This window comes from Manacus vitellinus, unplaced genomic scaffold (assembly GCF_001715985.3).
Source record: "Manacus vitellinus isolate BGI_N305 unplaced genomic scaffold, ASM171598v3 scaffold_20_pilon, whole genome shotgun sequence".
Classification (NCBI taxonomy): Eukaryota; Metazoa; Chordata; class Aves; order Passeriformes; family Pipridae; genus Manacus; species Manacus vitellinus.
This window is the reverse complement of record NW_021939471.1, coordinates 4,542,969-4,568,698: the sequence shown is the minus strand read 5'-3', so window position 1 is coordinate 4,568,698 and position 25,730 is coordinate 4,542,969. Positions and strand designations below refer to the sequence as shown.

At 39.2% G+C, this 25,730-nt stretch overlaps 1 protein-coding gene across 3 annotated transcripts in view; it reads left to right on the top strand.

The window, feature by feature from the left end:
* The first annotated feature begins 13,154 nt into the window (after positions 1-13,154).
* HIBCH (3-hydroxyisobutyryl-CoA hydrolase) overlaps positions 13,155-25,730 on the top strand; it is a 42,514-nt gene continuing 29,938 nt past the window's right edge. Inside the window, exons 1-5 of one of the 3 annotated variants that reach the window (XM_029959514.1) lie at positions 13,155-13,207; positions 14,887-15,030; positions 16,465-16,549; positions 17,530-17,610; positions 19,640-19,692. In XM_029959514.1, coding sequence (XP_029815374.1) covers positions 13,178-13,207; positions 14,887-15,030; positions 16,465-16,549; positions 17,530-17,610; positions 19,640-19,692 — 393 coding nt within the window. In that variant the 5' untranslated portion in view covers positions 13,155-13,177. Of the gene's footprint in view, positions 13,208-13,602; positions 13,626-14,030; positions 14,116-14,886; positions 15,031-16,464; positions 16,550-17,529; positions 17,611-19,639; positions 19,693-25,730 lie in introns of those variants that run through there. The other 2 variants (XM_018071872.1, XM_029959515.1) reach the window with 2 other exon arrangements.

The following is a 25,730-nucleotide window of genomic DNA, read 5'->3' as shown; positions in this document are numbered from 1 at the left end:
GATAGCATTAGAAAATAAAGGTTTTTTGGGTTTTTTTCCCACTTTTGTATTCAGATTTCTGGCTGGAAAGAAAAATCATTAATAACATACAAGAAATGTTTTAAATGTTTTTGTTTTCTTTTTGGCTATCAGTGTAACGTGAGATAAAGACTTCATGTAATGGTACAAATTGTTTCAGAAATATTGTACACAGCTATTTACTTTTTTCCTACAACACCCAAATAATCACAATGTATTTAAGACAGCATACTGTAGTATTCTCAGTGGAAAGCTTCAGAACAGCTGTTTACTTCAGACTCTGAAGTTGAAGATAAAAATAAGACAAACAAAATCTCAGAGGATATTAATAGTTCCATACTTACTGAGCTCATTAATAAATTCATTGGATTCCTCCCCAGCAATGTTTCTTTTCCAAACCTGGAAACAAAATTATTGACGGTGAAAAAAACCCAACATATGTTTAGTTTTCAAGAGAATGCTAATTTAAGTTTGAAGAACCTGATTCTGCAGTGTGTATTGGCCTAAATTTCTATTAGAACCAATGACAGAGACAGACTTGGGCAAGACCAGGCCCTGCATTAGTGGTGTGACATTGTGTTTGGCACAGAATTAGAATGTATAGCTTATGTCAAGTCTGTTGCCATGATATAGCTACTGTGAAACCCAGTCTGGTTTCAGGGAGCAGTTTCTCTTCAAAACAGAAAAAAATCTTAGAGAAAGTTTGTCCCTTCCATTTAATGTCTTATTTTACTCACAGTCACCAAAGCATCTTTCTCAGGCTTTCTAACAGAATTATACAGTCGAAGATAAAAAAAATGGACTTCAGCTGTCTGTATATGGCTGTAGGAATAGTACCACTCCCAGGTATCAGGTTTCAGTACAGGGCAACTCCTTGTCTTCCAAAGTCTGTTTGAAAGCATCAGCAGGATCTAAATGACCTCACAAAGGGAAGTACTCAGAAAACAAGGGATATTCAACTGTTTCCCAGTTTTTATTTTTTCACTGTCTTGTTGGACAAAGACAGGGTTTCAACCATATGCTACAACATCTCACTAAAATTAACGTGTTTTGGAGGTAAAGTGGAAAGAGGGAGCAAACTCGACGAACGCTACCGATTCAAAGTACACGAGTACTGCCAGAAAAACGATGGTGTCAAAGTTCTACCTTCTGGCTTAGTGGCTCTGCAGTGTATTAAGGGGTAACTGCCTCTTGTGTTTTAGCTGCGCAATAAGGAACAGCGAGGTGCCTCCTTCCCACGTCATGGAACTGTGAGCTCCCGGGGCCGTCGTTCTCTGCTTGGCACCGTGACCAGGAGCGCTGCCTGACTCCACCTGGCTGTTCCCCACTGCTGCACACAGAGCACGGGCTCCTCTGCTGTGGTTAACAGAGCATTTCAGACCGAGGGCTTCTACTCCAGGAGACAGCCGAAATCTCAATCCACATCTAAATTTTTCAGCCAAGCTTTTACAGTATTTGCATTCTCTTTGTCTCTTGCAGATTGTGATCTATTTATAACAACTCAGCTATTTCTAAACCTCAAGCAGACAGAAAATTGATGTGTCATTCTAAGGATATGCCTTTGAAATGGTGGGGTGGGAAAAGAAAAAACCCAAAACACGGGAAGGTGACAAAAGCAGAAAAAAATAGTCTTTGTCTATGTAACAGTATTAATGTTTCTTACCTTTTTTTCCATGTCATTCCTCCTGACTTCCTAAATCAGCACATCAACTATGAATTCTAAGTACCTATGCTTTTTAAAGTCATTTACTAATTCGTTTTCTTCTTTCCCTTCTCTTCCCCCTGTTCTATAAATAGTTGAAAAAAGGTCTGTTGCCTGTTGGTTGGACAATTTTATCTGCTTTTAGGATGTACAACCTAGCTCCCTGAGGATTTCTTGTCTTGCTACAACATGCTGTTAACTGTTTGTTACCAGGAGGTTCAAAATTGTCAAAGCACTTCTGAGGGAGGAAAAAATAAATATGTACAAAACCAATTGCAAAGTAAGAAATAATTCTGTTTTAGCATAATATATGGATTTTTTTTTTTACCTACAGAAAAATTCAGGCATGGATCCCATAAACACTACAGGAAAAAAAAATCAGGATGTTTTCCTCATTTCAAAAAATACTATTTTAGAGTTGGAAAAGGTACAGAGAGGATGCTTAAAAGCTTGGAGTGACTCCTCTGCTTGGAACAGTTGAGTAGTCTAGTATTCACCAGTCAGAAAAAGAAGCAAATTAGCAGGGATAAAGCAGATTTATGATGTCCTGGATTGGAGAAAGCAAATTCATTTACTCTTTCTTCTCATACATGGAATAGGAAAAATCAAATTAAGCTGGTAGGAGACCTGTCAAAAGCTTGCAAAGATACTGTGGATGCCAAAAGCTTGTCAAATTCTGGGGGAGACTGGACACATGCAAAGAAGAGAAATCCCCAGGTTACTAGACTTTTTGTTTACTAAAACCTGTAATCTTCTGGGGAACAATTAAAAGATTCTAGAATAACAATAAATTATTAGTTCTCTAACATTTTGTACCACAGTTTATTTTCCCTTCAGTTTTTCAAAATATCATGCATTCTTATAATTAAATGTTTCATGTAAACACTAGGTCTGGTTTTGCAGCTCACCTTTGGGCCACTGCTGGTGTCATGGGCCCTCTAGTTCCTTGGGCCACCTTGTAATAACTGTTACTAATCCTCATACTTTGCCTTAAACAATAGTTTACAGATGTACTGAGTTGGGAAGGCATTTTTCCTATTCCTGAATGGCAGAGCCATTCTAATGTGTTTAAAACAGTAGCATTTCCTACTAGTGCAGGTCCATTAGTATATGAGTGAGAAGAAGCCAGCCCAAACTATGAGCAGCTGGCCCCTTCTTGTCATCGGTTGTATCTAAGCCAGAAAAGCAGTACTCAAGTGTTCCTTGTGTCTTCCAAAGCCTTGGCCACTGACAGCAGCAACATCAGGAAATGTTAAGGAAAGCCTAAGGTCTCAGTTCCTTCTTTCTTTGTAGCATGTGTGCTGAATAATATCACTAAAGAGAGTGCAAATGCCATCAGCTCTGAACTGCAGGGGGGTTTTGTTGTTCAGGTTGTAGTGGAATAAAAAAGGTAAACAATTAAACTGAGCACTATGGAGCACAATGGTGAGTCAGCCCTCCTGATGCCTCAAAACCCTTCAGACAGCCCTCTGAGAAGTAAGATTTCTGATCTTGAAAATTCTCCAGTAAAGTGTGTTATTTATAATTTCTGTTAGCAAAAATGAAAACGTGGATAGACATAAATGTACATAACACATAGGTTGTCCATCTACCTTGTATCTCTTACTTTCTAACTTACTAATTTAAGCATAAACTACCATTCCAAATAGTAATACTAGAGAAGAATTTCAAAGACTCCAAACTGCAATATATTTTAAATTTTGACCCAACAGCACCAAGTTTTAAGTCAATGCAGTATCACTAAAATAGAATGCAATAATTTGTTTACAAAACCTGTCTTATCTTACTCCTTCTTATATTATAAGCTAAACAAAACTGGTAAACCTTTGGACTTGAGCAGGGTGGGGGTGATCTTGCAACAGCAGTGGCTGAACAAATATACATGGTTTATATGGAAAAGGCAACAAAGGAGGAAATGGGTATTGGAAAGTTGGTTACTAATTAACCCAGGCCTCTCTGGGAAACAAGACTGAAAGTGAACTACGGTTTCAATTTAGCTGTTTCCTCAGGTGAGACTCTTTAAAAGCACATCTGAGCTGTAGTTTTTTCTGAGATAAGTAAATAGTGCCCACATCCTACATACTAGACAGGTGTGAAACATTGTCACGGATCTGCAAACAGTTCCCTTTCTTAAACAAGAAAGGTGAAGGTTAAACAGTGGGGATCACTGTAGTCTTTGAAACACGTTTTCAGGTATTTAACATGAAGTGGCACCTTCTACGGAGGATGTTTTCCTACACCTTCTAGAAATAACACCACATATTCCTGAGAGATCTGCTTCTGGTTGTTACTGTGCAGTGAGGAAGTCACAGTCCATTGTTGCAGTCATTCTGTGGTGAGTAATTATGTTACCTACAAGCATTATGACTGCTGATTGTGAATAACTAACAAAAGCAAACGGTTCCTGTGTAACAGGCAGCTGACTGCTTCTGCAAACACGCTACAACCTCCTGAAACTGCATACTGGAGGACCTGGCAAAGTTTGGGGCTTCTTACTTCTGTAAATGCTAGGGTTTTTAAACTGAAAAGGTGAAGACGGTGAGAAATTCTTAGACAGCTGGGAAATTTATTTATCTCAGAAAAAAAAAGATAATTGAAGTACTCCCGAGGAAAGGAGTGTAGCTGAGTGAGTGTATTTTAATACATTGTGGATTTGTTTGTCCTGTGCTAAAAAAACAGGCTCATTTCCTTCTGCAGAACTGGGTAGCAGCTGATAGATGGCAGTGTTACAGGCTCACATGTAAAGCCACGGTCAAATTATTTGCTTAGAAAGAAAAAGCACGTGTCCCTTCTAACATGTATAGAAGGCCCTGGTTGGATATCTGTTTATAACAGTTTATGGAACAGCTTTTCTTTCTTAAAGAAGTGGAAAATATATTCCATGTCTTGATTTGTAAAGCAACACAGAAATTCAAAGCATCTGAATCCTCTTCCTCTGGATCCTATAACCCTGGGTCGTTGTGCTATGTGTTTTTTTGTGGCATATGCACCACAAACATACAGATAAACTATATTTATGCTTTATCTCAATAATAGGAGCAATGAAAAGATTTGTTATCACCAGTGTATTGCATCTTTCTGTTTCAGCTCTAAGTTTAATGTTGATATTACAATGAGACAGTCAAATACAGAAGTGAAAACTAAAGCAGAATAGTGAAAAAGCTACAAAGTTATTTCTCAATGTCTGCTTCTTCTGACTATTTGAAATATGTTGAAAACTGCAGGTTGGTATTGTAATTGAGACGTCAGACAGCTGTACCTGCAAAATTCAGCTGTCTCTTACTAGGAGGGTAACTTGTTGACAGTGAATGTTCCGAAGGGCTCACAGAAGCTACAGGGATGTTAGTGCTGTCACAGGAGAGGGAAAGCACAGACCAAATATGTTTCATGATTCTTCTGCTCAGTCATGGGAAAAAAAAAATTTCCATTAACATTTCAGATTGAAAATGGATTTATTTTTTTTTAACCATAAAGTCTCTGCTTTCTTAGAAAGTCATTTAAATTTAGAATAAAACAAACAAAAGATGTTTCTTCTTGGTGCTGGCCAGAACTCTCTTCTTTATTTTTTTTAGGCTACAAATGTCAGTAAAATCACTTTTCAAAATGTCTTAAATTTACAGAATAATGTCCCAGACTAATTCGACATGGTGTGACATCTCCTAGGCAGAAGCACAGCCTGTAATTACATGCTTTATTTCTTGGCAGGTCCCAGATTGAAACCCTGCTGTTAACTCCTGCAGTTAACCACACAATAAAGCACCTTCTCACTCCTAGAGCCTGAAGAAGTGCTCTTAGCAACAGTTCTATAAGGGAATGCCTGCATTTTTCTTGGCAGACAGAGGTGTGTCAAAGTATGACTAAATCACATTGAGTTCCATGTTATTTCTGAAATAATTATATATATTCCCATATAGTGCTCTTAGGAGGATGCACCTCCATTCCAGCCTGCAGAGACACAGTGAGAGCTGGACAGCCTGGGTCTGCACAGGAGAACCAGTGGCATCAGGAAATCCAAGAGTGAGGTTACAGAGAGGAACTAATGATATGGAGACCATGTATTTCCTTGTGAACAATTTTGATCTCTACTCTGCCCTGCCACAGCTGCCACTGCTTTTCTTCAATGGGCAGTAATATCCCTGGGGAACTATGTCCATTCAGTAAGTGCTCAAGGAACCAAGTACTTGTCCCTGTCACTGCCATTGCAGGTTTGTTTATGATCCACGATGACCACATTTCTTTAAAAAAAAAGAAAAAGAAAAAAAGAAAAAAATACAAACAAACACTTTTCCTTCTGACTTGCTACACATCCTTTCCACCAGGTTAATCATTATACACAGAGCTGGTAAACTGAGTTGCATTGAAGCTCATTATTAGCCCATATTGGATGCTGATAATTTATACTTATAAACAGAATATATCTGCAGCAGTGAATGATATATGCTTATTCCTAATAGCTTAAAGGCCTCTATTTATTCTCCTGATCTACTTTTTTCCCTATTTCTAAGTTCTGCAATTTGCTTTGCTGTCCTTTCCATCATTTGTGGCAATAAATGAGATATCTCTCCCTAGGCAATGTTCTTCAATTCATTATTTTATGAACAGTTTTCATTGTACTCCAGAATGAAATAACAGAAAGAAATTTTAAAAAATATTCTTAATATTTACTTCTAAAATCAAATGTAGATCTTTTCAAGGGAAAATTAATACCTGTGTGAGGTGTCAGATGAGAAACATGGAAAGGTTTGAATACACCACATCCATTTAAATAAGATACTGTCACTCTGTCAGCCAAACTGCCCTGCTGAAGAGCCTCACTTTAATTTAGAGTAACAAATTCTTGAAATAAACATCTGAGGTGCTCAAATTCCTGGTCTGTCAGAAAGCTACTAATTAGCATCAAATGCTTTTGTGCTTAATTCACTGTGATTTTGACTGAAACAAAATAGGTAACTAGGCATTCACTGTGACCCCTGAGAGGGAAGCAGATGGTTGAAGACCACATCACATGACATTCCAGCTGAACAACAGACAAAATGGGGAGGCCAAGAGGAATCTTACATACAGGACTGATTTAGAATAATTTTTAATGATTCTAAGTATTTAGGGTTTGGTGTTTTTTTTTTTCTTCTTTTGTTTTGAGTTGTGGGGTTTTTTTTACTGCTTCTTGAATAATATAATTCCACTACAATAGATCGTACAAGGAGAATTTCAGGCTAATGGTAGTTGGCAAGATAAGCATGTAATCTGCATTTAAAATATGATGTACATTCATTGATATTAAAGGTATGAAAAGCACTACCTTTAAAGTTAACTGAACCAATGCTAAATGCAAGGTAGAATTACAAAGCGGGCCAATGGTGCTTCAAAATGCTCCTGACAAAGGAATTACTGCAATGTTTTAAAGTAAATCAGTCAAGTGACATGAACTTACTATTTGGAATATTGTTCCTCCTTAGGCTGGGTATGTAATTCCAGTAGATTATAATTATGAGTTACATAAGATTCAGTGGAAGGTAACGAAGATATATTAAAAATATTAATCACCATTCATAAATAAGACTTTAAAAACACCAGGATAATTAGTTCCATTAAGGTTACATCCCCATTGATACTGCTGTAGCTCTTGCTAACATAAGTCCATCAGCTGATCTGTTTTGTCACATGCAAATGTGTTAATTAGGCTTATTCATAACTCCCTTTGTTTCTGAGCTGATCAGTGGAACAAATTATGCTTACGTTTTTCCTTCCAACCCTAGGGTTAAATCTCCAGAGCCACAGGAGACAGACTGGTGGGGGACATGCACTGAAGTCAGCGAGCCCCTTTCCCAGCCTTGAGGTTTCTACTCACAAGGAGAAAATTACAGGCCCTGTGCAATATTTTTTTTTAGATCTCCCATATTTTCAAAGTCAAATTTCATTATTTGGCCGTTATTGCATGTCTGAACCATTAGAGACCACATCCTGATATAAGATTCTGCATCAGTAACGTATATGGAAAGTCTGATGCTGGTGTGAAATCTAGTCAAAAATCAGTGTATGGGTAGAGTTTTGGACTGAGAAGAATGCACGCAACTAACTCAAGCTAGGATGACTATAACTAGGAATACATACTGTGAAACCTGTATTTCAGATAGATAAGTCAAAACAAGTCAGAATGTCAAAGCTGAAGAGGACCCTTAGTTCTTGGAGTCTATCAAGAAACAGCACTATCCCTATGCACTCTATACCACTAGTCTTACAAGTTCTGTTTTCCTACACTAGTTCCACTGCTATTTTCATTTAATACCAGCAAAACACCTCAAATAACATCCTGTTAACACAGATAAGCCTGAATTTAATTTCTTTTAGAAGCACACATTTAGAATAAATCTTGAATTAACTGATATTCTGGGACAGTGCTATTTCAAGAGGTCCAACAGGGACGGTATTTTGAAATACAGACCCACACTGTGTGAAAACCACGTGCCTTTTTCTCTTCCTACATACAGGCAGCTCTGACTCTCACAGAATCAAGCACACACATCGAGAGCAGCACAACAGACGTGATGACACAACGGGATGCAATACAGATATCATTTGCTAAGCAGACTCCTGGAGTCTGGTAAGCAAGCTTCCCTGCCATCACTTGCACTACCAGGGAGAGATAAACTCAGTTGCATTCTTTCCAGACCTGGGAAACTCAACCTTAAGAACTAATTATACAGACAAAGACACCCTCAGCCGTTAAGATATCCTTGGGGGATTTTTTTTGGTCCACTAGAAGTTAACTGTCCTACCAAGAGAAAATTCACTTTCCTCTGGCCCCGTTCCCACACACACTCCCTACAGCTATTTTCACCCACGCCACAGCTCTTTTTAACTGTGTTTAAAAAGCTGAGAGCGAGAGAAATGTGCTGCTGCTGCTAGTGCTCCTCCTCCTCAGGTGGGCGGGTTGGTAGCTGGTCAGTTTTCTGCAGCATTTCTGATTGCTGAATGCGTGGGAAGCCAAGAGCAGGGAGGGAAGGAAGCGGCCCTCTTAGGGAAGGAGGCATATCAGAGCAAGTGGGAAGCAAATAGCCCCTTCCCACCTGCACATGTGCAATTATGTGCAATTGAAAAACTAATACAATAGATCTGCAAGCGGAGCTTTCCAAGCTGTGGTCCTAAAAGGTATCAAACAGCTTGGGTCTCAAAGCCAAATTCGGGGGTGACCAGATCTCTGGGAAGACAGCATTTTTCACCCACGAAGAACAGGCTCGTGGGGAGGGAAAGGAGGAGGGAGGAGGGCGTTCCTCACAGTTATGGCTTTGTACGTAGGTGGAGGGTGGTTCGAGGAGCGGAATGACAGATTGCTTGTGGCAGCAGGGAAGAAAGATGTAGGCGGGTGTTTGCCCAGGGTCCCGTCTAACCCAGGGAGTACTGGCAGGGTGGATGCAGCATGAGTGGTATGTCTAAGCCGGGCTGGTGGGAGGAGAGGAACTCGCTGGTGGATGGACCTCGCTCGGATCCGCCCTCCCTGTCTCATCAACACGGCAGCATCTGCAGCAGCACCCAGCCACCCCCACACTTTCCCCCGGTGCCCTCTGAGGCCAAAGGAAAATGGAAAGCACTTCGCTCACACAGCTTCATTATGGATTTGCTTTCATCCTTTTCCAAACACTTCTAGTTCCCCACTGAAAAGATGCAAATTAACTGCTGAAATAAAAAAGGGGGGGAAAAAAAGTTGATTTTTTTTCCCCCCTCCTTCCTCACACACTTTCTTGTAACAGGAGGAATTCACTCCTGCATGCCATTAGCTGTGCCCTCAGTCCAAATCTATGATTTCAGATGTTGCATGGAGCCCCAGGGAAGACACTTTGTACAATGAGATTACTCATGTTACAGACAAAAGCAAAATTTTCCTTCTCCATATTTCATAGGTGTTTTGGGTGTTTCAGTCCCTCCCTGGGCTGGCCTACTGTTAGAGAGTGGAGGAACAGATTAGTTTTCTGCTTATTTTAAGGCTACTTCTGCTCTCAATGACGTTACTGGAAGCCTCTCCACTGCAGACCTGAGGCTTTAGTATTTGGCATCCAAGTTGGCACAAGGAAATTTCTGCCTGTGTCACCTGTGGAGGTGCTTTAGAGTGCTGCCAACTGAGACTGGACTGAGAAATAACAATGTGAGGATTGTTTGTCAGCACAGTAATAACGAGTTAGCAGGGATGAGCTGGAAATTTTCCCATTCTGTTCCTCAAGCCTTCACAGACTCATTTTTCCTTACCTTCACACGCTGTAAGGATGCACTTGCTACCCACACTCAGAGCAATTAGGTACCAGCTCTTAGACCAGCAGAGGAAAAGATTAAATTCACAGCAAGCCTGGACACAGGAGCACGGGACAGGATGAAGTACTTGTACCATTTATTATCTGGTCTTGGTCAAGTACACAGGGAGCTCTCAGAGCCAACTGAGAGGCACAAGTTAATGATTAACTAGGGATATGCAGGTGGCACACAGAAAGCAGCTGAGCTGCTCTTGGAATCCTTCTAGGGAGCAAGAGTTCCCGCATTCTAAAGTTATTTTTTTTTTTCTGGAAAAGAAACCAAAAAACCCCAGAAACAAAACCTGAAAACATCTGCTCAATTCTGAAGTCCTCCTACAGTCTGCAAGTTGTTTTCTCTTTCCAAACCTGCTGAGTGCACTGCCAGGAAATTTTTCCAGGGGGAGGAATTACAACCTGCTTATCCTTCTGGCTATGGCACTTGTACTCCCTGAGTTCCTGGCTTGGTTACTAGGTGTGCTGCTCACCTCCAGCATATCCAGTCTCTTGCAACCCACTTTGCCAATATTAAATCATCCATAAACTCCCAGGTTAAAGGTCATCTCATTCCACTTATTCTCATGCAACTCCATTATTTTCACTCTTTTTCCTATTTCTACTTACGGAAGTATTTTATTTACCTTTTAGAAAACATTTTCACTTTGATATTCCTCTCTGCAAAAAATGGGGTGTGCAGGAGAACTCTGAAAAAGCAGAATGATATGCAAGTTACTTTTTGGATGGGATTGCAGTCAACTAAATGGCCATCTGTGATAAAATCACAGTTTCCTAACACCTAGCACCCCCCTAAAAAACTATAGGAAAATTCAAGCCATCACCAACAGGTTTAAAAATGAAGAACGCTAAGCTCAAAGAAGATGGCTCTTCTGTCACCACCCTTTCTTCTGGAAAGCAATTTATATTAAAAAAAAAGAAAAAGAAAGAAAGGATTTTTAAGAAAACATTGAGTATAAATTCAGTGTCACCACCATGGAAAGAAATCAGCAGCTGTTGCAAGACAATGCTTGCTGCTACTTCATTGTTTACAAACAAGTAGGCCCTGCTCTTGCCCTAAATCAGACCTACAGCTGGAATACCACAGAGAAAGCGTCTACACCATTATTTATACTGAACTCAGAGGGAGAATAGTTTAAAATCAGCATAAGTAAAAGAAGAATCAGATCACCGACTTCTATTTTGGACCCTTGAAACAGACACCCTATGAAATCATGTCCTGATCACAGCCTTGCCCACGTACAAATGGGATTTGTTAAGAGATTTCCAGGGGTTTCAGACGGCCTCCACCTGCTCTTACCCAAGGTTAGTTTCCTCACACCCATTTCTTCATTTCCACACCACCGCTAGCAAAAAGATTATCTGACAGAAAGATTCTACTTCTATTTGTCTGTGAAGTGCATAGACTTTCAGACATAGGATATGAAGAACAAAAATGTTACCTGCTTATCAGACTCCCCGTTATTGGTTAGGCCTGGATGAGAGATGTAGAGCTATCCTAAAAAAAATAAAATAAAATATGTATCTAAGTCAGGGTTCAAGTTTGGCAACTGGGATAATTTGGTGTCCTTTAGACTGGTTTAGATTTAATTTCATGGTACTTGGTGTAAAGCAGCATACAGGGCTGTATATACTCAAGATGACTCTAATAAGCTACATCATTGATTATCATATAACCTTTAGGTGAAAGTTTTAATAGTCTGGATTGCCTAATGAATTATGCAATTCATTAGTTTGTAGTAGTCTCCCAGTCACTGCAAAAGCACCTCATGTCCTGTTCTCAGTTATTTTTTGTTCAGAGCGTGCAAGACTGAAAACTGAGACTGCATTAATACACAAATGTTCTGTATCTTTTTTTTAATGCATATTTAGTTTGATTAAGACTTTTACAACCAAATTTAATACAGCCTGAGAGTCATTACAATGGAAATGCCAACACAGATGACGCTGCTCTAAGCAGGGGCTGAATCATTTCTCGAAATGAAGAGCAAGGTTGCCCTCTGGGGACTTTTTTAGAAGTGCTTCTGAGAGCTGGGATTTTTTTGTTCCAGCAAAATATATTAGCTTAAAGGTTTTAAGATTGTTTGGATTTTTTTAATACTAACGTGAGTCAAGACAGCTGGTGCTAAGAACTTGCTACACCAAGAGATGATGAACCCACGTTTCTGCCTAGTGCACTTTATTGTCATTTATTCCATGGTTCGTCACATTTTTCAGTATCAGTCTCATGCTGATCATGTCAAGCCTGAGAAACAAAATTCATGGAATGGTCTTAGTTATGGAAATCAAAGTGAATTTAGCACTATGAACTCCTAACATGATGGCCATAAATTCTCAAGTGGCTTAATACTCTGTTTGTTTTTTTTTTAAATATAAATAATAATTTAAAAAAAAAGAGGCAATTTTCCCATTTGCAGTTTCTGAGTCTATTTATGCAGAACACACACATGCTGTGTTTGAGCTCACAGCTGTCTGAGCTGCTGTCAGGGCAGTAACCATGCTAGTGCTTAATCCATATATTCACCTTCACTTACAAGCAGTTCTTAGTGCGAGGTCACAAGAGCAGCTCCTTAATCCCACCTCACTCGCTATCCTGTGTCAGTAGCTGGGGGTGTGGGATAGCCCAGGTGTGTCCACAGGGTACACGGGATGAAGAGAAACCAGGAGGTCTGAAATTAAGAAACCGGTTTTACTGCTGAAAATAACAAACCACTAGAATAAAGTCTCAGTCCACAAAGCTGAGCTCTGAAGGCAGTTTGGCAACGCCAGCTTGCCCCACCTTGGGCAGCAACAAGCATGGTTTGTTATTGCTACACGCAGCATCATTGCTTCACTGACAGAGGAACGCTATCACCTCGCGCCCTCACACCTCCCGCCCTCATTCCGGACGGGGAACAGGCAGGAAAACTCCAGGTAAGGAACCTGCCTTTACCTGTGCCAAGGGGTTGTTCGGGGGGAACCGCAGGCGGCCGCCGACTCCGGGCTCCCTCCACGGTAGCGAGGCGGAGGCGAAGCGGGTAAGGGGACAAAGGTCGGCGCGCTCGCAAGCAGTCGTGACATGGAGAGCCGGCCCGGTCCGGATGGGCGGCGTCCCTCAGAGCCCCGCGCATAGCGCCGTCCCGCCCGGGGCGCGAGCCGTGCGGTGTGCCGCGGCGGGGCCGCCATGGCGGGGCGGGTGCTGGCGCGCGCTGCCAGGTAGACTGGGCCGCCCGGCGGGCGGGAAATGGCGGGCGACACCGGGGGCGGGCAGGAAGAGGCGTGCCGCGGAGCGCGGCCCCGCAGCTACTGTGCCTCGCGACTTAGGCCTAGGTTAGCCAGGCCTGGGCTGACTTTCCCGTGCTAAAGCGAGCACGCGATTTAAAAACAGCGTAGGATGCCGGGGCATTAACATATAACTTGTAGTTGGCTGGGTTTGTACGCTTAAGTTCCTCGTTCCAGGGGAGGGGTCTGGCGTCTGGGCAGCGCCATCGATAGCTGCCTTCCTCAGTGACAATTAAGAAATAAAACGAGTGACAGGGGCACAGAATGCCCTGGTCTGGATCTCTCCTGTCACCCACAGAAACTCGAGCCTCTTAGACAAACTGTGTAAATACATGTACACATGAGGGCAGGTTTGTGCAATGGAACCTTTGGAAATACACAAGGTTTTGACAAGACCGTTTTTGTGTTTTTTGTTTAGTTTTTCTTTTTGTTTGTTTGTTTGGTTTTTTTAGTGCCAGTATTTAAACATCCAGAAAAAGGCAGTAAATCTTTAAAGGACACACACTGTTAACTATCATTCATATCCCCCAAACCCTCTGTTTTTCCAGGTTCTGCTGACTTGAAAACATTAGTAGCTGACATTGGTATCTGCTGTCTATTTACTAGTAAGCAAGGAATTTGCAACTGTTCCGATAACAAAATTGTACCCTAATTTGCTTGGTTTTAAAAAGGAGAATGTAAAACACTTGTATTCAGAAATTTTTCTGCCACTGCTTTGCCTAACCCAGCAGCCAGATATTTGGGGATCGTGTGGCTGGTTTATGGTTTTATCTGTCTTTTTAATATTTCTGTTTTAGGCTGAAGACAGTCAACAGACTGCAAGTAATATTACAACATTTGGTAAGGACAGCATCTTGTTTGACTGAATCGGAAGCTTTCAGGACTCCTTAACTCCCTCAAGACAGACAGCACAATGCAGCTTCTAATGTGTCTGCTCACTGTCAGACTCCGAAAGCTGTCATTTATTGCTTAGGCACAGTATTGTCCACATCTTTGAGCACTTTGTTAAAAGTTTCTATTATATTGTAAATTAAAGCTTAATTATTTTGGTTTTACTTACCTTTATAGATAGTTTCTGTGTTAGCTTCCATAAATTCCTTAAATATCATCCCACTGTGAGTTTGAAATCAATTGTGAAAATAGTTCACTGATTTGTTTTCAAATGTTAAAAGTTACTTACAAAGCAATGTGTATGTTTGAGTGTCAAACTGCCAGTAGGCACACATGGCACTGTCATTGTTCTAATAGTTGCAGGTATTTTCAGAATGTCAGTTTTAAGGAATTGTGGTTTTATATTGATGTTTGGGTGTTTTTTGTTTGGTTGTTTTTCTTAATTTCACTTATCTCAAAAGTCATTGTTAAAAATGTGTGGCCAAAAAAGTTGCCTGAGATTTATTACTCTGAAGGCCTCAAACATGAAGCAGTTTCAAAAGAACTGCAAATAAAACTTGAAGCACAGTGGGAAAGTGTACAATTAGTATACAATTGCAAAATGCATATTTTATGATCTTAAATAATGAATTTTAAGAATATATTTCCATAAACACTTTTGTATGTTACTCAAGTTATCTGACTGATGACACTTGCTGTATTTATTTGGTTTTGCATGTACAGAAAATGTCAAACCAAACAGATTCAACAGCTGAAGTGTTGTTGGAAAAGAGAGGAGGTGCAGGCATAATAACTTTGAATAGACCCAAGGCTCTCAATGCACTAAATCTTCCTATGATCCAACAAATTTACCCACAACTAAAGGTTAGTATCTCCACTTCTCCCCATCCGCTATACATATCTTATTTGAAACCAATTCTAAAATACAGTTTGACACTTCTTAGTATACTGATTTAAAGAATGAAAGTCTGTGTGAGTGCATTGGCCAATGAGCTCAAATTTATAGGATGAGAAGAGACAGTTTCAAGCAAGTTAGAAAGAGAAAACGTCAAAGAAACAAGCTGTCAGACAAAGTTAAATTTAGCATCTCTGTGGATAAATGAACATCCATATTAGTACCAGAACTGAATTCAAAAAAAGCATTTGTATGTTCCTTTAGGCAACACCCAGCTGGTCAGTTGGCATGCACAAATTTCAGTCTATACAGTGGTGTTGCCTCTTAATTGGATGCATGTTTTTTGGGGAGGCTGTGTGGCTGAAATAAAAGGTACAAACCATTAGGAAGCAAGGTGCTGTCAGCATCATTCCTTAAATGAGGAATTCATGGATTTACAGGCACTGTTTCCACAAGCTAGTGAAGTACTGTGGGATTTCAAGAATGCAAATAGTCCTTTTTAATTTAATGGTACTGTTTATCATGTGCACAAACTCATTAGATACCAGTTGGATAGTTGCCTTTTGGTATTTTAATAGGTGGTTGTGTTGCAAATTTGTGCACTCCTTGGAGAATATTTAAAGAAAGAAATACTTAATCTGTAGTACTGAGTACCTTGCTTTGTTTGAAGCACAGCCTTAAAAGGTGTCATAATTTTAAGTGCAGTTGCTGGTATACAGAAATATCATGTTTCTCTTTTATCTGGGTTCACTTAATTAAGTGACATATAAACAGTTTAAGAGGGAGGGTGGAATGCCTGAAAAAGGCATCTTTTTGTCTTAAAGCTGCACCTCTGCTGAAGTCAGGTATCAGTGCATTTAATTGAGGAGAAAAAAAAAATCCAAACCCCATAGTCTTTATACCTAACAAAACATATGTGGACAAAGGGGTTTGATCCATTCCTTCACTGGCGTAGACTGCAGTCATTTTGGCAAAACCCATCAAAAATTTAAATGCTGATTTCTTTGCCAGGCATCTTAGCTTTACACAGCTTTCACGATTTGGCCAGAAATATTGTTATCCATCTTTAATACTCCCAGCTTTCTGCCCCAGCCTTGTGTTCCCATTGGGATTGATGTCAGGCCCTGTTTCAGGAGGTGCTGCCTTTTTTCAGGGGCTGGGAGCTCTGCACAGTTGTTTTTCTGAAATACAGGAGGCAGCTCTGCTGATCTCGGATGGCACTGCTGATAAGGGCTCGGGGTGGCAGAAAGACGTTTAGCTCTCAAACTTCAGTTTAAGACAAACTATTTTAAAGCATGGATTGATTTTTTTTTTAAAGTAAAATAAGAATTATAGACAGTATACAGAGAAAGCCTTTTTTTTGCACACTTGAGTCTTACATGGAAACCTTTACTTCTTTTTAGACGTGGGAGCAAGATCCTGAAACTTTTCTAATAATTATAAAGGGAACTGGGGGAAAAGCTTTTTGTGCTGGAGGTGACGTCAGAGGTAAGGACTATAGTCACTTAAACATTTGACATATCTTTGTCACTTGCTACTTTGCATTTATTTCCTTTGTTTACTGTGACTTGGGTAAACAGAGGCTTGCTACACAACAGTAAGAGATTAGTTGTGCTGACTTCTTATGACACCTTGATGTGCAGATACTACTTAAGTTATTTGTCAGGAGAAAGCTGCTGAGACATTGTATAAAAGAGTAAAAATTGCTATTCATAAACATTTTTATGAATAACTGGTAATAGCAGCCAGTCATTCCTGGGGAGAGAGGGTTCTTGTCTCTACCTTTCTCTTCCCAGATTTTCATTACTGACAGCTTCTTCACAAAGAATTTGAAGGGTCCTAGTAGGTAGCTGTGATAGCATTGGATGATGTGTGTCTGATGTTTTAGATGGCTAGATGCAGAACTGACAGTGGTGATCAATGTGTCTGTGATCATTTTTTAGCTATAAACTGTGGGAAATCTCTGAAGTGTGAAAATTAGCAGTTGTTCTAAGCTGTAGGTAAACAAGCAGCACGGGTTATTGTTAAATTATGTCCTGCTCTAATTGGCTTCTCATTCCTAGTATTTAGTCTTAATCAATTTGAAGTGACTGTTCTATATATTGATATGAAAAATATCAGAAACAAGAGTACTAGACATTAGGAGGAGTTCCATAGCATAGAAAAGGGACCACACTCTCACAAGTACGTGACAGAGTCTCCAGCAAAATACAATTGACTCAAACTTGAGACTTAACTTGAGACTGAACAGTCATATTTAAGTTTGAGCAAATTTTCTACAATATAATAAAGCAGGATTAACTTCTGTTTAATTGCTGTAGGAAAAAAACAAACCACTTATGTGACATTATTTTCTGTTAATGTTACTTATATTTTTTATTAATTATTATTTCTATTATTACTTCTATTAATTATTACTTCTATTTGTATTAAACTTAGTTATCTTCAGAATTTTTATTTCTCTTAAGCCATCACAGAGGCGGGAAAAGTTGGAGGTAAACTGGTACAAGAGTTCTTCCAAAGAGAATACAGGCTGAACAACGCCATTGGTATGTTTGATAGCAGTTTCTGAAGCACTACAGTTTTCATAACACTGGCTTTGAATGTAAATTTACTCTCTCTCTTTGCTAATCTATTAAAGACTGTGAAAACATCATGGAAGTAGTAGTTAATTTTTCTTTAACTGAGTTTCAGTACCAGTAGTGTAACATTGCATTTTTATACCTTGCATGCAGAATTTGTTCCTTTTGTTTGAGCTATTGTGACAGCTGCTTTATCCCATCCCATTGTTCTGGGTAGTTATATTTCCTCTATGGAAGAATTAAGTCTTGGCTGCAGAACTGCAGTTCTGTGGTAAGTATCATTGATCTGCCTCAAAGACCTGAGCTAAAAATAGATATGTGGAAAATCATTAACATTCAGTCAGAAGATCAAATCATGTTAAGGCTTTCCATTTAAATAGACTGCATGAAAGACTAAGACTGCATAACTGAGGCCAGGAGTTACCTGCTTAGCTTACTGCAAAGAACTAACAGCAAAGACAATGCATGAAGTTTACAGGGGTAAGAGATAATAAGAAAGGATATTAATTCTTCAGAGTAAAACTCAGGAGTTGAATATTTTGGTGAGAAGAAACTATTCCAAACATACTTAATGCATTTTGAGATTTTAAATACTATATCCAGTGTTAGTCCCTACAGGAGGAGAGGTGAAGGTGTTGCTTACATTGACAGAAGAGCACAGTTATTAGAGTAATTTTTACTTTTTACAAAGTAAGGTTATTTTTACTTTGTTTGAGTTTCTAGGTTGAGCATGCTTGTTATGTACCTTGCCTTCTCCAACAGGAGGCCAGGAAAATAGTTTAAGGTTTCACATACTTGGAGAAAACATAGTATTACTATGGCAGTTGGACTTGATTCTGTTGCAAGGGTACTTAATTTAAAAGTCTGGGGTTGTTTTGTTTTGTGTGGGTTTTTTGTTTGTTTTCTTGTTGGTCTTTTTATTATTATTAGAGTGTTCAATATATAATAAATATAATTACAAACCCTAGATTTTTGATAACTTTAGTATGATTTTATTCCTTTAAGGCCGAGATTTCTACCTTGTTTATACCTTATATTCTCCAACTTAAAAATACACAGGGGAGCTGCTTTCACAGCATTGCTGTGGGAAAAGAATGCTGCTATAGAAATTTAGTTCAAAGGCTAGCATCTACAGCCCATGCATTAGCTTGTACGTTCATGCAAGAACAAAGTTAAAAACACAGTTCTGCTACATTTTCTAACTACTAATTTGAAGGATTGAACTGCCTTTTAAAATACTTTTTTTCTTAAACAATGACCTATAGTTGTAACAGAAAAACTAGCAGCATGGATGCAGGGGATATCTGTATCAGCAATCTTTTTGAACTTTGTTGGACCTGAAAACACTGAATACAAAGGCAGCTGTTTCATTCTCAGTGAACATCTGAATCTTTCCACGAATGGTAATTGAAAGCATTGGGGCTTTGGTTTTATGCCTCTTAAAGGCCCCAACAGATAAAGTTGGTAGCTGATACTGTGGTACTTCAGGACATTATCATCTCGACCTTCCTGCACCACATTCAAGGGTTGTAACATCCAACAGAGTTGGCAAGACAGAACATGTTTGCATTGTCACATTTTGACTGAAACCTGCCAATTCATGTGGCTTCGTAGCAAAGCACTGAAGGGCTGACACACACTGTGCTGTTAAGCCAGGCTGTGAGAGGGGGTGAAAGGGCAACTGTTGTGTCCCAATGTCCTACCAAGCTATTTATAATAGCTAAATTGTCAGGTACTGACATAGCAAACAGTCTGACATTTGATAGCTGTATGATTTCTCTTACAACACTCACAATGCAGTAAGTCAGTAACTGGTGTTTCTTTAAGAGTTATATGAACAATCTTCATTATAAGTTGATGTTTTACTGTTTAAATTACCATTTACTTTCTGTTGCTCTTGCTGAAGTAAGACATGGGGAAACGTGTCATGTGGCAGGTAGCCACAGGTCCACTCTTGAAAAAGATGCATGATTGTTTTTCTTTACATTTCTTACAGGCACTTGCAAGAAGCCATATGTGGCACTTATTGATGGCATTACAATGGGAGGGGTAAGTTAAGTACCTTGTTGCAATACCTGGCATAGTTTGTTTAAAGTAATGTAATATTCTGTACTTGAGTCGAATGAAGCGCACACGTGACATTTCAAACATTGCAAGAATAAAAATCATAGTCTAAACCTTTGTCTCTTGCATGTCAGGGTGTGCTGCTGCTCTTCTAGTGCTGCTGCTGTTCTTTGATAGCTAATACAAGTGCTTTCTCTGAGGATCTGTGCTGAGGAAAAGAGCAGAATCCCCTCACTGCAGGAACCAACCCTCACAAATGTTTTCAAAGTACTAAATGGGAGTTTGTAGATCATACAAGAGCTGAGAAGAATTTTCCAGTCAAGGTGTATTAAAAAATAGAACTATGTAAAAATACAGGTAAAGGACAACTCTTTGAAAAATTGGGAAAATATCATACAAAGCTACACTTTAAAAGGCATTCATAAGTTCCATATTTTTCCAGCAAATAATCTCATCTACTTTCCCACCTCTGTGAAAAAAACATGAGTTATAGAATCCCAATTCCAATCCCCCCACCCTGCCTAAGGTCACACCTTATTAGTAAATCAACATGGAGAAGACTCAATCACGTCGCTAGTTATACTTGGTGTTAATAATTTTTTCAGCAATTGTTGGCTTTAAACATCATAAGTAGATACTTAAAAGGGCAATGCCATGCTTTTTTACATGCTGAAATGCTGTTCTCTTCAGTTTGACGTCTGTTGGATATATAGCAGGGGGTAGAATACAATAATCTTAAATTATTTTCAAGAATGAGTTTGACAGTGGTAATTTAAACACACAATGCCTTTCTTCTCCTTTGCTACCAAGCCCCAAAGATTTTGGCTGGAGAGCCATTCCCTCCCAGTGTAGTGTACATACATCACATCCAGCATAAAGGAGCCTAGTTTTGTAGCTCTTCTTGCAGGAAAAGTGTTTTATTGACCATAGGAGACCTGGAGGTTTGTGAATAGGAGATAGGGAGCCCATTTATTTTATGGAGTTTTGAATAACAGCGAGGAAAGCTATGAGTGAGCCAAACTGCTCAGCAGCTGATGTCTTTTCAGAGGTCCTGTAGATTGCTCGTTATGATTGTGCCCTAAGCAAGAATAGAATTTTGTCATTTGAAAGGAAAGTATATTTTTGGACTGAAAAGAGCATAATGGAGTCAAATGATCCTGCGTTACTGAGATCCTCTGTTAGTTCTCTTTCCTTTAAAGAGCTTTTAAAAGACAGCAGTTAGTCTGAAACTTTAGTTGGATAACCAGATTTTAGTACAGGATACCCACATTTCAGTGGGACTTTGACAGAGTAATTGTCATTAGGGTTTGAATGAAAGTTTACTTGCTTATCCTCATATTATGGTAGCAATTGTCTTTGTTTATGGGTAGGGATCTAAGTCTTGGTTGAGCAAGTATGCAGCCTGACTTAGGGGGGAAAGCAGGTAGGTCTCAAGTTCCAGACTACTTCTGAACTTTTTTGTTTGTTTGTTTATCCTTGAGTGCTGTTTGATTTCCACTTCTTAATACAGCTGCAGTTTACTCTGAGATAAGGTACTTCCTGCAGGAGTGCACCATCAACACACTTCTTCCCCCCCCACTGGCAGTACATGGGAGCTTCTACTGATAATTTAACAGAGGAGGTCAGCAGTAGTATTTCTCAACACTGACTGATTTTTATGTATGTGTTTTATGTTAGTTTTGAGTTATCTGCTACACTTCTTCCTTTCAGCCACCTCTCCTGTCTGTCAGATTTGTGTTCATTTCTCTGAATGGACCAATGCTTACATAAGAAAAGTGCATTAGCTCCCACCTTTCCCCCACCCTCTTCTCTTGCCATTTTCAGCACTGGGAGCCCCATCACAACTGACATTAACCAAACTTAAAGCTTGCAGCAGCAGTTTTCTAGTGTGGTACAAATAGGTTCACTGCAGTGGGTTTTTATAGGTTAGAACTTCTAGAAAAGCCCTTGAACTTGTCCCAGTCATACTGTCACCTTGTTCTGCTTGCTGCAGAGAAGAACTGTCCTACTGTAATTCTTCATTAGAACTGCAGTCATACGAAGGAGTTACTTTGTTTATTACATAAGGAGATGCTTTGTTTAAAATCACTCAGTCACTGGGTTCTGTATTTTTAACACAAGCAGGTCATATTTCATCTATTCCATATGCTCAAGATCTGGCTATCTTAGTCCCTACAAGTCAGTAGGAGCTGGGAACATTTGTCACTTACAAACTACAGTAAATGCCTTTAAAAATGTACATTCAAGCCCTTGGCTTTAAAAGCAAGTAATTTTAGCTTGGGCTTATAAGTCAAGGGACACTCCTTAAATACTACAATTTCACTATAGACCATTTATCTATGAATGAAAATGCAAGCAAGCCAGTCTCAACCTTGCTCAAAAAAGCAGCACTAAGCACAGAGTGCTTTGTTGTTCTAATTAAAAAGAAGTTAAAAATCCCATAAGTGTATTAGAAACTCAGTTCTTATGTGCTTAGGTAGTAAAAGTTGCTACTGATGCACGGATACCATAGATCTGTGATGGTAAGACCGGGAATTGTTCATCCAAAACCTGAACTGGTTCCCCTTCAGCATTGCTGGGTTGGGGCTGGTAGATAGCTTTGAGCGCTTCGTTAGCCAACAGATGGGGCTGTGGAGCTTGTTCTCTGCTCATGGAGTGCTCCCCGGGCTCCTGGAGTTCATCAAAAACTGATATTCAGTATAAATGTATCTTTTCGTCTTTTTGTACTTATTTTGTACTTATTCGGAGCACTAAGTTCAAGTGACAGATTTGTTTGGTGAAGCAAAGATGACTGCATTTTAATGAAAAATAGCAAAATGGGCTATAAATGCCACATTTACTGCTAAAGGGTGTATATTATTGAAGGGAATGTACTGGACTCGTACTCTCATGTTGCTAAAAACTACTGTTCAGATTATTTTAGTTGATTTATATCTATGGATTTTTTTTATTTCCTTGAAATTTGATACCTGAACAGTAGACAAGAAAGGCAGAGGGGTTTTTTTTTATATTATTGTCTGCCAATGACATCCTGCGAATGACAAAAGACCAGAAATGGTTATCTTGGTTCTAGAAAAGTTCCAATTATACTGTGAGCTCTTTGGAGATGAATAGAAGTGTACTTTATGAGCTCAGTCAAAAGCTAGGGTTTTAAATAGGGGTTTGGCACAAAATATATTACTGCATCAGATACTCTCTAACAGACTAAAAGGATTCATAAAAATGTATTTGAAACCTGTTTCAGAGCCAAATAAAGCACACTAGACAGATTCAAGTGGTAGCTTTCCAATGATTTGGCTTAGAATTCAAGGCGAATATATGCTAGCCAAAAAAAAAAGAGAAAATCAGGGCATGGACTTTGGAAGTTGGTGTTTTTAGGCAAGGTCTTTTACTTAAACCAAGACACTACGTCTAAGTTACTTACATAGAATATCTTTAGGGTGACTATTGGACAGTAGAATGTTTTTTTAAGAACTGTGTGAGTGTTAGTCTCTTGTGTAGTAGTGTGAAATATGTTAAGGTTTAGACTACACAAACGTGGGGAGTTGGGAGGAGCCTTGGGATTATTCTTTTGCACTTGCAGGAGGGTTAAGTACAGCTGGATGACTGCTTAGCTGATTTTCACCTAACGTGCTTAGAACTCTCCAACAGCAGCAATCCTGGTTTTTCTAGATGTCCCACCTGAGTGCTTTGTTATTCTTTCAAGCTAAGATTCCCTAGTATATAATTTAAGTCTTTAATACTTAATACTGTTTAATACTTTAATACTGTAATCAATATATTCTGTCTTAGTCACAGCTCTCTGTGGACATTTTGAGATACTTACATTCCTTGCTCCTAGCCATCTCTCTTTAATAGGGATAAGGATAGTTATTCAGCCTTTACTATAGATTAAGTCTCTTGGTCTTCCTGCAGTCCTCTGGAATCTCTCCCATTTGTGTACTTTACAGTTCATTGCCAGAGACCAGACAATATTTCAGCTGGAGGATTCATCAGCACCAAGTAGAGCAGAATAATTATCCTCCCTATATTACTGAGATATTCTGGCACAAATAGTCCATGTAAATAGCAGCTTCTGAAAGCATCCTGTGCTAGGAGGCCACCACTAATAGTTATTCTCAGAACTATTACTCTTACCTCTTTCCTCCTTGCAGAACATAAACTTCCATCACAGTACATTTCTTTATTGCTTACCTTTTACCAATTTTTAAATCTTCTTCCTTGAACTGAACTCACTTGTCAAAGAATCTGTCTTGCAGAGCTACCCTTCTCCTCAGAGACTACAAAGGAAACAAAAAAGTACTCCTTTTCTCTGGATTTCAAGAAACCTGAGTACCATATATCAGGTGCATTGGGCTGTACTGAATCTGGGCTGAGCAGATTCCCACCTCAGCCCTTGGCTGCCTGCTGGTACAGACTCTGCTGTAGTGTGATACCTTCAGTAGCTCTTTTCACAAGAGCATTATATTGTTTGTATTGATTTCATGGTTGCTGTAAACCCCTGAAAACTGCCTAGGGATTTGTTCCATAGAAAACACGCTTGTCATCTCTGCATTTGATTTGGCTTTCTCAAGTGTAGTTCTTTTCGTATGTTAGTTTCTCCAAAGTGAGACTGTTTTGAATCTTACCCTTCAAAGTGTTTGCCTTACTCAAAAGAAGTTGTAAATTATAGAAATCTTTGTTATTTCATCATCCAGGCAGATACTGAAAACATCAAATAAAGTGTCATTAAGGAGTAGCTTCTGCATGACCTCAGCTGGGGTGCCCTCTCGGTTTGATGGCAAACTGCTGGTAACTCTTAATATTCTTTCAGAGGATGGTGCCCTCCATTTTCCAGTGATACCATCCAGGCTATGTTTCCCTGCCTTGTTACCTGTGCATCAGAAATGTTGCAGTTCAAAGCAGAAAGCTTTTTCAGAATGCTGCTTATTGAGTGACATCATTTTAATCAAGGCCTTATGCAGGTGTTCCAGAGAAACAGATGCAGCCAAATTCCTGAACCTACTCTATGGTTTGGAAATATTCATTCTGTTGTGCATCTACCTGTGCATCACTTCTGGAATACAGAATCAGAATTACTGCATTTGTCTGTGTTGCAGTAGAAGAGTGACTTAAGTACCTAACATTTAGCTTTAGTTCTTTTTCACATTAGTGCCACTTAATTTTCAGCAATTTTCCAGATGCTGACATTGTTAGATTGTAAATCAGATCTCAGGACCTGATATGAGGGACTTGGAGGCCTAAATTTACTTAGCTGAAGTTTGCATTTTTCCTCTGTATTATTATTCTCTCTTGCATCTTGTAAAATCTTTTTATCTTAGTGATGATTGAAGAAGAATTTGACTTTTGGGGAAGGATGATTTTTTAACCCTCCTTAGGAATCCTCTTCACTTTATTTTAAGCCTTTTACTCTGCTTTAATCAATAAAGACTTGTCAAAAATTTAATTAAGAATTTTTTTGAGTGAGTTTGCAGTTTCCAATTTTAGCCTGGCATATTTATGAAATTTTACTTCACAAAGTTCTGAAAAGGTTTTATAGTTATACGAGTTTGTTCAGAAATGCTTTGTGTATTTCCAGCATTAACTCTTTATAATAATGTTCTGAGACTTGTGGGGAAAGACTAGATAGAGATTTACCTCATATGTGTAATTTTTCTTGGTAGCAAAGTTTTTCAGTAGGCAAAAGTATACGCCTGACATGCAAAATATTAGATTAACTGCAAGTGGTAGTGAAATCAATCAGCAGGTTTTGAAAGTGGTTAAAAAAAAGTTAATCCCCTGTGCTCTTACATGTATTTAGGAATGCTTACTGCCCAAAGAGTGTGTTGGCATTACAATAGGAATTGGCCTGCTTCCCATCACTGCCTTGTATGGAAAAAAAACTTGATCGTTTCTTAGCTATTCAAGGTTCTTGAATGGAATAAACGGCCAAAAGCTGTGGAGGGTTTGCTCCACAGGTATTACATGAAGTTGTTACATTTTTTTAGGAATCAGTATTTCTAACAGAAATCATTCTCAGTCAC